This window comes from Xenopus laevis, chromosome 9_10S (genome assembly GCF_017654675.1).
Source record: "Xenopus laevis strain J_2021 chromosome 9_10S, Xenopus_laevis_v10.1, whole genome shotgun sequence".
NCBI classification, from domain to species: Eukaryota; Metazoa; Chordata; class Amphibia; order Anura; family Pipidae; genus Xenopus; species Xenopus laevis.
Window position 1 is genome coordinate 48,201,567 of NC_054388.1, and position 15,634 is coordinate 48,217,200.

Sequence of the window (15,634 nt, forward strand, 5' to 3'; positions counted from 1 at the left end):
GCCAAAGTCCTCCCATTATATTTGCTCGTACAAATTATCTGTGGGATACCAGTTCTGGCCCAAAATGTGTTTATATAATCTGCATCACTTAGGAGTCCAAGCCTTCTTGCAATTCTGGGTCTCTTCCTATATAACTCTAGCCTTGGTCACTCATATACATCAATGGCCCTAACAACCAGTTATCAATTTTAAGTACAAAATGAAAAAGTTACAGATAAAAAAGCAAATGACACAATGAACTGTAAAATCTCTTACAGGTGCGAGCAAAGGGGAGAAAATATTACATTTATAGTAAATATGCAGTATATTCAAGTATCTAAGGGGATACATGTTGGGCTGCTGTACACAGTCAGGCATGCAGTGCTTGCTATCATATTGCATTGCACATGAGAACATCACTTTCCTTCATGACTCTCTGATTTCCAAGTAAATGCATCTGCTGCCATTAATAATCAACCTGGGCATAATTAGCATGTGATGTAAATTAGGGCATGGACTCTGAACTTCAGAGAAACATAAAGGGGAACCAGAGAGTGATTTTGCCATTTCCAGGGAGGTTACGCTGCAGAGATCATCACCATGAGGACTTACATGCTGATCTGTGCATTGGCCGGACTACTCCTGAAAACCTCCGGCCAAACTGGTAAGAAAGCACGGGGTTAATTTCACTCTAATTCACAGTGTTACAACTGAAATAATGAAGAACTAACCTCTGTGTATCCAATGCAGTGGCCCTGGGGCCAAGATTTTTATGGCCCCCTCTGAGCCTCTCACGGTGGGGGAGTTATTCTGTTATTTACATGGAGTGAAAAGGAAGAGAAGTCCAGCCCATTTTACTGCACTTTTTTAAATGCTGATTTTATGATTATTGAGTAGGTACCCAGCAGCAAGCTGATATAACCATGTTTGTCCCATTTTGTCCCAAAGTGAAGACTTTCTTAGGGTTATGGGAGGATTAATGTTTATAAATTGTATCTTTTTCTACTGATCAGTTAGCCATATAGGGTCCAAAGCGCAGTCAACACTGAGAAGGGTTAGTAGGCTTATATGTGAGTCCAGACCAAGACAACAGAATGGGGGGAGGCAACTTCAAAACAATGGCATAAAATGTGTTATATAATGGCAAAAATAATGACAATGTCAGACTTTTTATATTGGTTTAGTCAGCTACAAGCACAAGACCAATGTACGATCAAGTGAGTCCAGAAGACCAAGACATGTCCATCAACATTTGTTCTTGAGTCTTAACTCCTGCCTTGACATCTAAACCACATTACACATTAAATTAATTACACATTTTGAAATGAACACATATCTTTTGTTTTTTTAGTTTTGTTCTAGTGCAACCTAAATTTGGGTAAATGGGGAACAAAATGTAACATTTATAACTGTCTGCAGGAAACGGCAGTTACTGTCAGTTCTTCTAATGGGACTGTATTTTTTTTATTTTTTATCAATAAAGTATCCAAATCAAGTACTACGTCCACAGAAACGTCAGCACTGAGTCAATCAAGTCCCACTGAAAAAGTGGCTGTAACCAGTGCAACAATTCACAGTCAATCAAGAACAACCGAAACAGGCGCTGCAACCAATGCAACAAGTCACAGTCAATCAAGTACAACCGAAACAGGCGCTGCAACCAGTGCAACAAGTCACAGTCAGTCAAGCACCAGTGAAGCAAGTGTTCCGGGTGTTACAAGTGGGACTAAGCCAAGTTTCAATGAAACAACAGAATCAACTGTTGTGCCTACAACACCAGCTGAAACAAACACAAATGCAACTGAAGGAGGGAATAGTTCATCACCCACAGTTAAACCTGAGATCACTAAGCCCACAACCATACCCCCAACCCCAGGTTAGTAAGATATGGATACAGGGAATTCTGGGTGGATCCTGATTGTTCCATATGAATTTGTACAGTGCCATTTATTTACAGGCCATAGAGATACTGGTTAATTCTCTTACATACTTTCATAAGTCTATACAAATTTATGTCAATTTCTAAATTCAACCCTCACCCATCCTTAAAAACACAAATGTATTTGCTTCTACAGCATATAAATACATTCCACTATTCACACATATGTTTCCAACCAATGTTGAACTGGCCCACCAGGGTGCCATAAAAGTTCAGGCTCAAGTATCAATGGGTCTTTTTTGCTCACCCAAACAATGTTCCCTCTAATTCCTTCTCAGCTATGTGCGATAGAAAATTATCTTGTGCACACATTTTAAACTTTTGCTGCACATTTTGTTAAAACTGTATGTGCTGGTCGGAATAAATGCAAAATGATGTATTTTCACATAAAAGTCATTGTGCACACCACAATTTATTATGTGCTATGGCCTCAAAATGTGTCAAAGAAATTATAGTATACTCCAAAAACATACAGGCAGGTTAATTGACTTCTGATAACATTGGTTATATGTGAAGGTAATAGGGGGCAAATTTACTAAAGGGCGAAGTATATAACACTAGCAAAAATTCACCAGCGTGACGTCATTTCGTTACTTCGCCGATTTACTAACGGGTGCTGGTGTAAATTCGCTAGCGAAGTGGACCTACTCAAGCTACTTCGCAGCCTTACGCCAGGCGAATTTGTGCTATGGCGAAGGGACGTAACTACACTAATTCACTAACTTGTGGATTTTGCTGAACGTTACCTCTTGTGCCAGACTTACCTTCGCCACCTCAGACCAGGTGAAGTGCAATAGAGTAGATAGGGCTTGCTTCAAAAAATGTCTAAGTCCCAAAAAGCGCTGGCGTCTTTTACTTTTTTAAGGGTGATAGGCTGCAAAATAATTTTTTTGGGGGTACCTTCCTTCCCCCCTACATTTCCTAACATATGGCACCTAAACTATACAGTGGGCACATGTATAGGGCAAAATAACAACTCTATTTTATTTTATGAAGCTTTCCCAGGCTTGTGTAGTGTAATGTATTTGCTGCTACATATACGTCCATTGTACTTTAACTTGGCTCCATATGCACATAAGGCATCGCTAGGGCAAGTTCGCTTTGCTTGACGAATTAACGGTAGTGCAGCTTCGCTACCTTTCGACGCCCTGAGCGCATTTTCGGATTTTAGTGAATTAGCGGCGCCCTGGCGAAGTGTGGCGAAGCCAACACTGGCGCAACTTCGAAGTAAATTGGCCCCTATAAGATTTAATAAAGTAATGCTGTGCAGGGATAGAATGAAATGAAATATACTACAGTCAGTCAGCTGGGAAGCAAAACAGGGCAGTTTAGTGGGGCTCAGAGGTGCAGTTTTGAATGGGGTAGGGGTGTGTAAAGCTGCAGCTATGAGATCGACCCGCTTTTGCATTTTTGGGGGTCTACTGTATGTGTTTTAAGCGGAGGGGACACAGCAACTGGGCCTAGGGGGACTAGAAAGGTAAATCTGGATCTGTGCATCCCAATACTTTATTTCTTTCATTAATTTATTTCCCAGTATTCAGAACAGGATGATTATTTATCTCACATCAGTATCAAGCCATTCTCTTTAGATACATAGCCAACCATCTGTATTTAACCACTAGAGCCCGGCACCCTGCTTGCTGCAATTCCCACCCCAGGCTTCCACACTACCCTCAGTGGTTATGGCTCAGCCCACACACGCAACCATACCCCTATTACCGCTCTCCTTTCAGCTTTCAGCTCTCTTTTCACTTGATCCAACTCCAACTGCAGTTGTGCCGTGGCATGTGCCTCCACTGCCTACCCCTAGTTCTGGCCTTACTAACAATCCATACCAAAATATTGCCCCCAAGTGATCTATACATTCTCTTTTCTCCTGTAACTAACAACAAATGTCAACATATTCCACAGCACTGTACTATAAATGGTTGTATACATTAAACATACAAATATTACATAGTAATCCTCATTCATCCTCTCCCGGGTCATGTGAGTTTCACAGAGCCACCCCCAGTCACTGAGCACTTTTATCTTATATATGTATATATATGTTTTGTTCTAGTTAAAAAGGATTGCACTGCAACTAGTTGTGGGAATTCCTTTGCAACTTGCATCCAGCTCTATAACTCATACATCTGTCAGTGTCCGCTGAGATATTTCTTCAATGAAACCGACTTATCCTGTACCAGAGGTGAGAAACTGAACATTGACATTATGTAGCACATGCATTAAATGTAACAAAGTGTATGCAATGAGCTTTCCCTGTGGCCACAATTGTGTTGTAAACTTGGTGGCACACGGGGATATTTGTAGCCAATCGATAAATCTTCGCTACTGCTGGCGACTAATCTCCCCGGAATGACTTCCCACCGGCAAGAATGTGAATCGCTGGTAGGATGGCCTCTGTTTTCAAAGTCGCCCGAAGTTGACGTACAAAGAAACTTTGTCAGTTTCGGAAAACAAAGTGACATGCATGCCATCCCCCCGTCAATTCACATTCTTGCCGGCGGAAAGGCATTTCGGGGAGATTAGTCTTCCTGCAGTAGCGAAGATTAATCGTTTGATGACTAATCTCCTCGTGTGCCACCATCCTTAAAGAAAATATCTGTGCCGCCGTGACAGAATGATCTATTATATAATAAAGATAACTAGTAGCAGCTGCTTGTTACAGATACAAAATAGACAATTATGATAATTATTACCAAGGCATCATTAAGTGTTTTGTACAGGCAATTCTCATTATTGTCTATGGCAGGCTATTTTATAGCCACAACAAGTAGCTGCTACTAGTAGATCTGGAGCTACTTGTAGCAGCTACCAAATGCCAAAAAATACCCAGCCATAGGCAATACTCACATCCAAGCAATAAGTATGAATAACAATTCCTTTGTAAGACTACTCTGCTTTACCTAACACCATTAGTGACTATTCCTACTCTCAGACATAATTATAAAGATCGTGAACCCACTTAATGTTTTTCAGGAGACAGTTTCTATGGGAATCTTCAGCTTAGCAATGAGTCTTTCAATCCTAAGAAGGACTCACAAGAATACTCTAATCTTTATAACAAAGTACTAAACTATGTAAGTAAATTATATGTTGATGTGACTGAAATGACTCAACTCATGTTTTTTTATATGAAGGCCAGAGAAAAGATTTTATTCCAAAGCCGTTTATTACATCTTTTACTGGGAACATTTATTTTCCTAATGTTTAACTTCAACTTATGGTTATTCAGTTTAAAAAGTATAGGAGTTTTTTTTTAATAGGGTTCTTAAAAAGATACTTTCAATAAAAGTACTAAACAGGCTTCCTTTAACCCTGTGAATGTTTTAATACCTATCTATTTATGTCACAGCCATATCACCATTGGCAAAGCTGATAAAGGAAGTGCACAAAGTCCTTCTGTCACAGAGATAGAATAATGCTAAAATAATATCTACTACATAATGCCATGTCCAGGAGAATGTAGGAATACATGAGATATGAAAACAGCAAGTTGGCTGTACATTCTATAAAGAAAATCAGCCTTTTTATGGCTGTGTCTGCCTTTAGGATTCCCCAGGTCTGCTAAATCTGCCCCCAAGATTTACTAAATATGATGACTGTAAAGTAGGTCAATATTCTTTACAAATAAGGTGGAATGACCAAAAAAAGTGTCAAAATCAAAATATCTCAAAAGTAAAAAAAATTATTTATTTATGATAACTGAAGACCAGTAAGGCACCTGCCATAATTTATTTAGTAGTGTACATATCAATAAGAAGAAGTACAATTCAATAAAATGTCTCCTTCTTCACTACAGTTTAAGACCTGCTTTGAAAATGAAACCAGTTATTCAGACACTATCATAACGGACATCAGGTGAGATTAAATGCTAGATATTAAAGTTCAAATTCCAAGCTGCTGGGCCCTTCCATCTTATTCTGGATAAAAAAGCTGTTGTGCAGGTCTCATTTAGACAAAAAACAAAATTACTATGTAAGACCCCTGTTTGCTACTTATGTACTTAGGGGTTATGTAATAAAAGGCACTAAGTTTGCCCATGGCCAGTAACCTATAGAAACCAATCAGCAGGCAGCATTTACTAGTCTCCTGTTTAAAAGCAAGCATCTTAGTGGTTGCTATCAGTTACTGCTCCTGGGCAAACTCAGTGTCTTTTATTACATTTGGGGGTAAGCCTGGTTTTGCATTTTGCACCCTGATCTATAGATAGAAAATGACCCCTAGAAAGTTTATAGAGATGAAACCAACATGGAGGAATATGATTTACCAACAAATCTGCAAAGGGATCATAGCAGTGATGTGCGGGCTAGCCTGATACCGGCGGGTCCGGGTTGAGCTCTTCTGCCTGCCCGCAACCTTACAATGCCAGCTTCTGACTTCCGGGTTCAAATTTTAAAGACGCGCGCCTGATCGCCCCTTTTGTGACGTCATCGGCGGGTCAGCGCGGGTCTATAAAATTAACCCGAAAGTCGGGCTCAGGTGGGCGCAGGTGGAGGAAGGGTGGATATCGGGCGGGTGCGGGTCGTGTAAAATCCGACCCACACATCACTAGATCATAGCTACCAGTCGGATGTTTGCTCCTTGCTGATTGGTTGCAATGGGTTACTAGACATGAAGTATACTTCGTTCCTGTTATTAAATTCTAAGATGTGTGTTCATTTCATGACAAAAAAACTGTATTTTCCAGCGAATTGTCCCCCAAAGTCCAGACAAGAAGCACCCGACAGTTAGTTTCAGTGGATGTGAGCTGTTACCATGTGTTTAAGCCACAGACAATAAGTGAAGAGAAGGTGCAGGAGGCAATAAATAAATACAATGCATCAAATTTGCTTGGAATATATTATCGTAAGTATAGCAACTCTCTTATGCACCCACATATGCATTACAATCATCTTTCAGGCACACTTTTAATAATTGGCTTTCTACATGAATGTTCCCAATTGGTGATCACAAAAGTGGCTCAACAAAAAATTGGTGAGGTTTTGGCTTGGACAAGGGTGTGTCTGGGCATAACTGGATGCCCTCTTTTATAACCCAGGTGTTAATACTTTCACCTTCTCCCCACAATTTTGCTACATTAACTAATGAAGCTTTAGTCCCCCCCACTTAAAGGGGTTGTTCACTTTTACATTTACCGTTTATATGCTATAGAATGTTCTGTTCTTAGCAACTTTTCAACTGATATTCATTTTTTATTTTTAAGTGTTTTTGCATAATTTGACATTTTCTTCTGCCTATTTCTAGATTTCAAATATGGTCACTGACCCCAGCAGACAAAAAGATAATTGTTCTGTGTGGCTGCTGTTTTTTTTTATGTTAAAAAATAATAAAAAGCTAAATAATTCAAAACCCGTAGGATAAAACAAGGACAAATGCAAACTGAATATGACTGTCGATATGTTATTGTTAAGATGAACTGTTGTATCTATCAGTATATGAATCTCTGGCCTGTTTTAACTCTCAGTAAATTCATCTTTGACCTGTATTATCTCCCAGCATACAAATCGCTGGCCTGTTTTATCTCAAAGTACAGTATATGAATTTCTGGCCTGTTATATCTCCCAGTATATGAATCTCTTACCTGGTTTATCTGTCAGTATATGAATCCCATGCCTATTATATCTACCAGTATATGAATCTCTGGCCTATTTAATCCCTCAGTATACAAATCTCTTGCCGTTTTATCTCCCAGAATATGAATCTCTGGTTTGTTTTATCTCCCAATATATGTATTTCTGACCTGTTTTATCTCCCAGTATACTGTATGAATCTCTGGCCTATTTTATCTGCCTGATGAATCTCAGGGCTGTTTTATCATTCAGTATATGAATCTCTGGTATATCAGTCGGTATATTAATACTTTTTCTTGATACCTTGATTGTTAGCTTTTTGCAATACCAGTTACAAGCTCTTTAAATTATAGACATATTAACAGTCATATTTTAATTCAAACAGAAAAAAATATCTGTGATGGGTTTTACTGCGATTCTAAAACAACAAATTGCCTTCTCCAAGCAAATTCCGACCCCATATGTACTTGCCAAGATGAGTTCTTCCACACCTCCTCTTCATTGCTGACATCATGCAGAGGTAAGAGTAGGTGTTACATCTCCCACCCATTGTCATATTTAAAAGTTATGTTGGAATAAGGTAGTCCTTTAACTGTTGGTGGGTATAGGGAGTTGTAATTCAACAACATGTGGAATTGTGGAAAGCTGTAGTTTCAGAAGCACTGATATACTGTCTTCATCCTGCCCTACTGACTCCATCTTGTTCTACTTTTGTCGTCTTACCCTACTGTCTCCATCTTGTCTCCATCTTGTCCTACGGTCTCAGTTTTGTCTTCCTGTCTCCATCATGTCCTAATGTCTCAGATGTGTCCTTCTGTCTCCATCTTGCCCTGTTGTCTCCAACTTGCCATACTGTCTCCATCTTCTCCTACTTTTGCCATCTTCTCTCAATCTATTCCTACTGTCTCCATCTTGTTATACTGTCTCCATTTTGCCCTATTATTGTCATTTTGCTCTTCTATTACCATCTTGTCCTGCTTTTGCCATTTTACGCTACTGTTGCCATCTTACCCTGCTGCTGCCATCTCCCCCTACTGTCTCCATCTTGTCCTGCAATCTTAATCTTGTACTACTGCATCCATTTTATCCTACTGTCTCCAACTTGTCCTACTCATTCATCTTGACCTAATGTCTCCATCTTGTCCTACTGTCTTCATCTTGCACTACTGTCTCTACCCAGTGTCGGACTGGGACACCAGGGGCCCACCCTAAAACCTTAGACCAGGGGCCCACAAAAGAACCATAGACCAGGGGCCCACTCTCAGTACTATTATTGTTCTTCTCCTCGCTCAACCTCTATTCTCCTAGTCTCTGGTCATAAAATAGGCCAAATCTTTAGCAGCACTAGGGCCCCCTGACACCTGGGCCCACCGGGAGTTTTCCTGGTATCCCTGTGGGCCAGTCTGATGCTGTCTCTACCCTACTCTCTCCATCTTGTCCTACTTTTTCTATTTTACCCTACTGTCTCCATCTTGTTCTGTTACCTCCATCTTGCCTTACTGTATACATTGTGTCCCGCTGTCTCCACTTTGCCATACTCTATCCATCTTCTCCTACTTTTGCAGTCTTGTCCAATTGTTTCCACTTTTCCCTACTATCTCTTTTAAACCTTTTATCGCCATCTTGTTTCACAATCACCATATTGCTGTCTCCATCTTGTTTTCCACTCTCTCAATCTTGTGCAGCCATCTCCATGTAGTTTTACTGTCGCCATGTTTTCGTGCTGTTAGCCACCTTGCTAAATCCTTGCCTAACAACAACTGCTTCTCTACTGGGCCTCATTATGGGTCTGGCCCGGGATGTCACCCTTTTTTTTGACCCTGTGCTTTCTTTGAGGCTTGGTAGGTATCATTATCATATTATAACTTTCATTTTTCTGTCACAGACTGTGATCTCAACTGTGCAGGTGAAGGCAAGCAATGTATCTGGTCCGACTTCCATGAAAAAGCCATTTGTAGCTGCCTTCCAGATTATTATAGTAGAGATAACTCTTGTGAAAAGTAAGTTCTCAACTGAACATTTGTAGAATTATCTGAAGAAACCATCAGAGGAATTCAGAGGATTTTCTGTTGGTATCTTTTGCCTTCCTCTGGGAGATGGTGGTGTTACTTAACTGTCCATTTTACATAAAAATAATATGTCATTAATATTTTTGCAGATGCCAGTTTGGTTACTCAGGGGAGGAATGTACAGACAGTAAGTATTATTTAGCATTATCCTAATAATCAAACACTCTTCTTCTACTGGCAGAAAGGAGTGTAGCTCCAAGGACAGTACAATTCAATCACACCACATACCCATTTAATACTTTGTAAGCTGTTCACATTTTTTTTTTCAAATCCTCTCTTTTTCGCAGATTTCCTGCTGATTCTGGTGATTGTTGGATCCATTGCAGGAGCTATAGTTATTGCTTTGCTTGGAACAGTTATCGGCCTTTCCGTGAAGTAAGTGACACACACACATATATATATATAATCTTCAAAGCGGACCAGCTCTCCAAAATTTTCAATCAAAAAGATTTTTATTCAAACATCACTCACGTGTCCAACGTTTCGGCCCACATTATTACCTTGTAGGCCCAATGTGGGCTGAAACGTTGGATACATGAGTGATGTTTGAATAAAAATCTTTTTGATTGAAAATTTCGAAGTGCTGGTCCGCTTTGAAGATTATATGCCATAATTGACCAAGCACCCACCTCTGATTGAGAAGTAAGGAGTGCGGGTACTTTCAGAACATATATACTGTATATATATATATATATATATACGTATGTCACATGCTGATACATTAATAAATGACAAAAGTAAATACAGTATAAGCACCTACCATAGATAGACACCTAGGGGGTTATTTAAAAAAATAAAAAAAAGTTTTTCTGACCAAATCCGCACAAGCTTTTCCCCCCTTGTTTATCAATACATTTTTCCGAAGATTTCTCATGCAGGAAAAATTTTGATAAAATCATGAAAAAGTCCAAATCACAACTTTTTTGGATTTGACTCCCAAAAACCACAAAATCTTTGGATTATTGAAAAAACCCAGCGCAGATCAGGTTATCGACAGGACGTCTGCCATTGACTTCTACAGGAACTTGGCAGGTCGGAGTTGGAGTACTTTTTTTTTTTTGTAATTTTAAAACCATCAGAGTCTAATAAATCTCAGGGTTTTTTTGTACAAAAAATTGTGTTTATCCCCTTTAAAAGTCCGACCATAAAAAAATCAGACTTTGATAAATAACCCCACTAGTTTCAAATAATCTCAGGGAATGTCCTAAAATGTTTATTTTCAATTTAAATTATTTACCCTGGAAGGAGATATGAAATTTCACAGAGCTTAATAAATTCCTGGAATTGTGTTAATGGCACAGCCAAAACTTCTTTTCTGGTTTTGCCTTCCTCTCAGGTCCAGCAGGAGGAAGCGTGACAACGAAAGGATCCAATTAATTACTAAGGACAACATGGACAGTCCGAAGACTGGGAATCTCTTCCCCAAAATCCAGGCCAAAACAGACCTGGGATATGTGGACAGTACTTCCAGTGCATATGACACAACTGATGCATATTCAAGGCCAATCCCTCAACAAGACTATGATGATGATGTGAGTATAGAATCACAATTTAAACTTTCTGTTACTGTAATCAGATGTTGCTATAAAAACCCCTTGGGGTTTTGCCCTGGTATTAGCCTGTTTCTATAGACAGCAGTTGTGGTTCACTTATTTGCAATTTCCTGCCATGGACTCCCTCGGGTCAGTCAGGTCAGATTCAGACCTTGCAAAATTTATAGAGGAATCTGCTGCGTTAGAGTCCTGTAGAAAAGAAAACATACTGAAGTGGTGGTTTCATTGGTGTCTGAACCCTTTGCAGTAATGCCACATTCCAAGGATTTTAGATATATACACATACTGTATGTGGTAAAAGTGATTAAAACAAAGTGATTATGCCCCTTAACAGAGGCATTGTGACATTTATCTTGCGGTGGGGGCTTCATTATTTTGTAACCAGCTTGCAGCCCTTCATGGCAGCTATCATTCTCGGAAAAGGCTGCAGCTTTAAAGGAAACGTCCACCCAAAAACTGTTCTTTTATTTTTGGTCAAGAAATAAAATGGAATTCTGAGTGTATTGAAACCACTGATTATTTTAAAGTTATTTAGAAATGTAACTGCTGGAGCCCCTGAAAATATGGAGTGAATGCTTGATGGCGGCTCTGTTCTTTCTCTAAGGTGTGCTCTGCTCATAAATACTATTTTACCTTTCTTTTAGGATTCCTGGTATGAAATGTCCGGGAGGGAGAGAAGGAACTGAGATCTGTGCAGGTTGCCCTTTAACTGAACTATATAAAATAAATCCTGCTTTTGCTTTATCCCAGCCCCATCTGCAGGTTTGGACTGGGATTTAAAATAGGCCCTGACATTTCAGGTAAAGAGAGGCACAAACATCCATCTCACCAGCCCACTAAATAGTGACTGTCTATGACATCTTACAGCAGCCCCTCTGGCATTTGCCAGAAGCCACAGATTGTCAGTCCGGGCCTGACTTTCTGCAGGACAGATTCAGAAAGTTACCTCCTCCTCTACAGTTTATGTAGGGGGAGAACTGTTTAGTAGACCAATTTTGACAGCTCAGCCCACAGTGCCAGGATTCTTACTGAAATGTCCCACTTTTCCCTTTGATCTCCTGCACTGACTCCAGAAAAAGATACAAAGTTTCTGAAACTTCATTAAGTTTTTGTACTCAATACATTTGTAACTATTTAAGATAAGCAAAGAAACCATTGTAACTATTTACGATAAGCAAGTGTCTTGGGGAAACTACTCACAGGGCAATTTCAGCTTAATTAGCTAAACTGTTATAACACATAAAATATTACCCTAAAACTCTTAGAAATGTGTTCAAACTTTTATAACCTGCCAAATTTTGTAAAATAGACATGGTAATTAGGGTGGTGTGGTCAAAATCTACACATGGCTGATGTTTTTGTCACTCTTTACATTTTTCCAATGTTAGACATAGCCATGCAATTAAAGAGAACAAATACAAAGAAACGAAATTCTACTGTATAACAGAATAAATCTTTTTTATACTATGTAAATGTATAAACTGTGATTCTTTGGCTGAGCTTTAGGCTCTAGAGAGGACAGAGAGCCAAAAGCTTTGCATACAACTTCTTATAATGTAAATAATGTCCTATTGCTATAGCCCTGTGTCTCCTTTGGGGAGCAAATTAGTTGTATATATGTGATACTTGCCCCCCCCTCCAGGAATGGACTCTTCCTCTTCTTCATTTCTGTCTGGCAGAGGCTGAATGACTGTTATCTACCTGCTTCTCTGTACATATACTGTGAATCATTGATGCCTGAGGGATATTTCCGTTTTTATTTTTGCAAAATTAAGAAAAATAAATATATATTTCTGAATCTATCAGCGTCACTGTGTAATTTCTCTAATACGTCTTTTAATAAGGGCCACGTTTAGTAACAAAGTAACTACTTTGTGCCTTCAAATAAAAAACAAGACAGAAAAAAATTATCTCTGTGGCATTATCAGGGCAATAAATGTTGCTGGCCAAATGCTGAGAAGTTACATGCTTGGAATGTATGTTCTAGGCAGGCTCGTATGAACCTTATGATCTGGACAGTGTTCGTGCTTTAATGCCCACTCTGGATAATTGGGTGGGATTCAGGCCTGTCATTTCATAATAGGTACTTAGGCCACAGACTGGACTTAGGTGCTTTAAAGGAAACTATACTCCCCTGAACAATGTAGGTCTTTATAAAATATATTGCATAAAACAGCTCATATGTAAAAAACTGCTTCATGTAAATAAACCATTTTCATAATAATATACTTTTTTAGTAGTATGTGCCATTGGGTAATCATAACTAGAAAATTGCCATTTTAAAAAATAAGGGCCGCCACCTGGGATCCTAGGATTTACAGTGCATACAAACATACCATACATGTTAGGTCACATGAGCCAATTAACAGACAGAGTTCTGTCTTTTGCTTCCACACTTCTTTCTGTTACAGTTACAGACCATCACAAAATGGATGTAAAAAAAGAGAGAGGTAAAAAAAACAATATTTACTTAAATATATATACCAGTTTGTCAAGATTCTTAATATGCCACTTAATTTGATATAAACTATATGTTGCTTAAGTGTTCATTTTGGGGGCAGGGGTGCCCCAGCCATGAGGTAAGTAGAAACCTTGGGTCAGGTGATATTTATCAGGGGGAGCAAAAAGCTGGAAAATCGGCTCTTCTAGTGCATGAGAGCAGTACCGTAACTGGAGGGGGCGGCCGCTGTCGCCCCCTCCATACGTGATTCTCCGCAAAGAAAACAGAGGCACGCAACGGATAGTAGTGGAGCGCGAGCTGCCGGGGGGCCCTGAGGGGGTGCGGGCCCTGGCCCAATCGCACCCCCTGCTCCCCCGGTAGTTCCACCACTGCACTAGCAATGCATGAAAAACCCCTAATTTATTGCATTTAGATTAATTTTTTTATGCAATGCTTTTTATGTTCCATACACAACCCTATATTATTTTGAATGACCGTCAAGTGCAAGAAATTGCAGCATGCTGCGTCTAAAAAACACACTGAAGTGCAAATTGAAATACAAACACACGAGTACAACCAGGCAGAATATAATGGAATCAATTAGCAAATTAGTTTATTTGCATTCAAACCTGTGTTTAAACGCAGAGCCCATGTACAAGTGCTGATTCATTTTATATCACGGTTCCCCGAAATGGGACCTTCTAAGTAAATCCACAGTTTATCCAGAACTGACTATTTATCAATGATTTCAGGGGCATCAGGCAACTGGGCACTCCCATTGCATTCCATAGGAATGGGGAGTGACTCCACAGTTTGAGTTTCTATAGCCTTTTTAAAGCTTTTTTTAAGGCTTTTTAAGAGTGTAAAATAAAAGATGTGTTTTAAAGAAAGCCCACTAGGGGTCACTAGAACGATTTGTATAAAAGAACAGCTGAATGCAATGGATTGTTAGCCTATAAATAACGGATCTAATACTTCAAACATGCAGCCTGGGGGCTGGATGTAACCCCCCTTTGTGTGCCCCCCACATGAAAGTCTGCCTACTGTGACTGTTTACCTTGTGTAATATTTAAAAGGTATCGGTACTGATATTAACTGGCCCCTGCATTGTTTATACCTCAAAGTCAGACAGTAAACTCCTGTTCACACCTGTAACACCACTATTGTTTACACCCCTAAAACCCTGTACTGTTCATACCTCAGATCCAGACTAAAAGTGCCCACATTGTTCACCTGTTTTCACTTCAGACAAACTGTTGGAGGGGCACCAGCATTGTGTCACTGTATGTAGCACAGTATGAACTGTTCATTTTAGCATTGTCCTGATAGGTTTCCCTGTCTCCTGCTGTTTTATGCCTTCCCTATGACACCTGTGTGTGCCATACTCTGCTTGCCCTATGCTCCCTGTGTGTGTGTGCCATACTCTGCTTGCCCTATGCTCCCTGTATGTGTGTGCAATACTCTGCCTGCTCTATGCTCCCTGTGTGTCATACTTTGCTTTCCCTATGCTCCCTGTGTGTGCCATACTCTGCCTGCCCTATGCTGCCTGCGTGTGTGCCATACTCTGCCTGCCCTATGCTCCCTGTGTGTGCCATACTCTGCTTGCCCTATGCTCCCTGGGTGTGCCATACTCTGCCTGCCCTGTGCTCCCTGTGTGTGTCATATTCTGTTTGCCCTATGCTCCCTGTGTGTGCCATACTCTGTCTGCCCTATGCTGCCTGCGTGTGCCATTCTATGTCTGCCCTATGCTCTCTGTGTGTGCCATACTCTGCCTGCCTTATGCTCCTTGTGTGTGCCATACTCTGCCTGCCCTATGCTCCCTGTGTGTGCCATACTCTGCCTGCCCTATGCTCCCTGTGTGTGCCATACTCTGCCTGCCCTATGCTCCCTGAGTGTGCCATACTCTGCTTGCCCTATGCTCCCTGTGTGTGCTCTTCACTACCTGTGGGATGTGAGCCTGGTAGGGGTTTTTCTGGGGGTTTGTTAGCATTTGTTGTTAGGGGGCCCCTAAGGTGTTTGATCATACCTCCCAACTGTCCCGTTTTGAGCGGGACAGTCCCTCTTTTGACAGCGCAACC

General features: G+C 40.2%; 1 protein-coding gene across 1 annotated transcript; it reads left to right on the forward strand.

The window, feature by feature from the left end:
• The first annotated feature begins 536 nt into the window (after positions 1-536).
• LOC121399097 (mucin-13-like) lies at positions 537-12,181 on the forward strand. Its single transcript, XM_041578948.1, has 12 exons — positions 537-643; positions 1,463-1,855; positions 3,981-4,109; positions 4,901-5,001; positions 5,724-5,782; positions 6,612-6,769; positions 7,880-8,014; positions 9,380-9,494; positions 9,653-9,690; positions 9,851-9,938; positions 10,900-11,095; positions 11,761-12,181. The coding sequence occupies exons 1-12, from the start codon at positions 580-582 to the stop codon at positions 11,800-11,802; spliced, it is 1,518 nt and encodes a 505-aa protein (XP_041434882.1). The 5' UTR covers positions 537-579; the 3' UTR covers positions 11,803-12,181.
• The last annotated feature ends 3,453 nt before the right edge of the window (positions 12,182-15,634 follow it).

Coding starts and splice junctions, on each gene's coding strand:
- LOC121399097 (XM_041578948.1), top strand. CDS start 580: ATGAGGACTTACATGCTGATCTGTGCATTGGCCGGACTACTCCTGAAA. Junction 1,856..3,980: donor AACCATACCCCCAACCCCAG/GTTAGTAAGATA, acceptor GTTTTGTTCTAG/TTAAAAAGGATTGCACTGCA. Junction 6,770..7,879: donor TTTGCTTGGAATATATTATC/GTAAGTATAGCA, acceptor TAATTCAAACAG/AAAAAAATATCTGTGATGGG.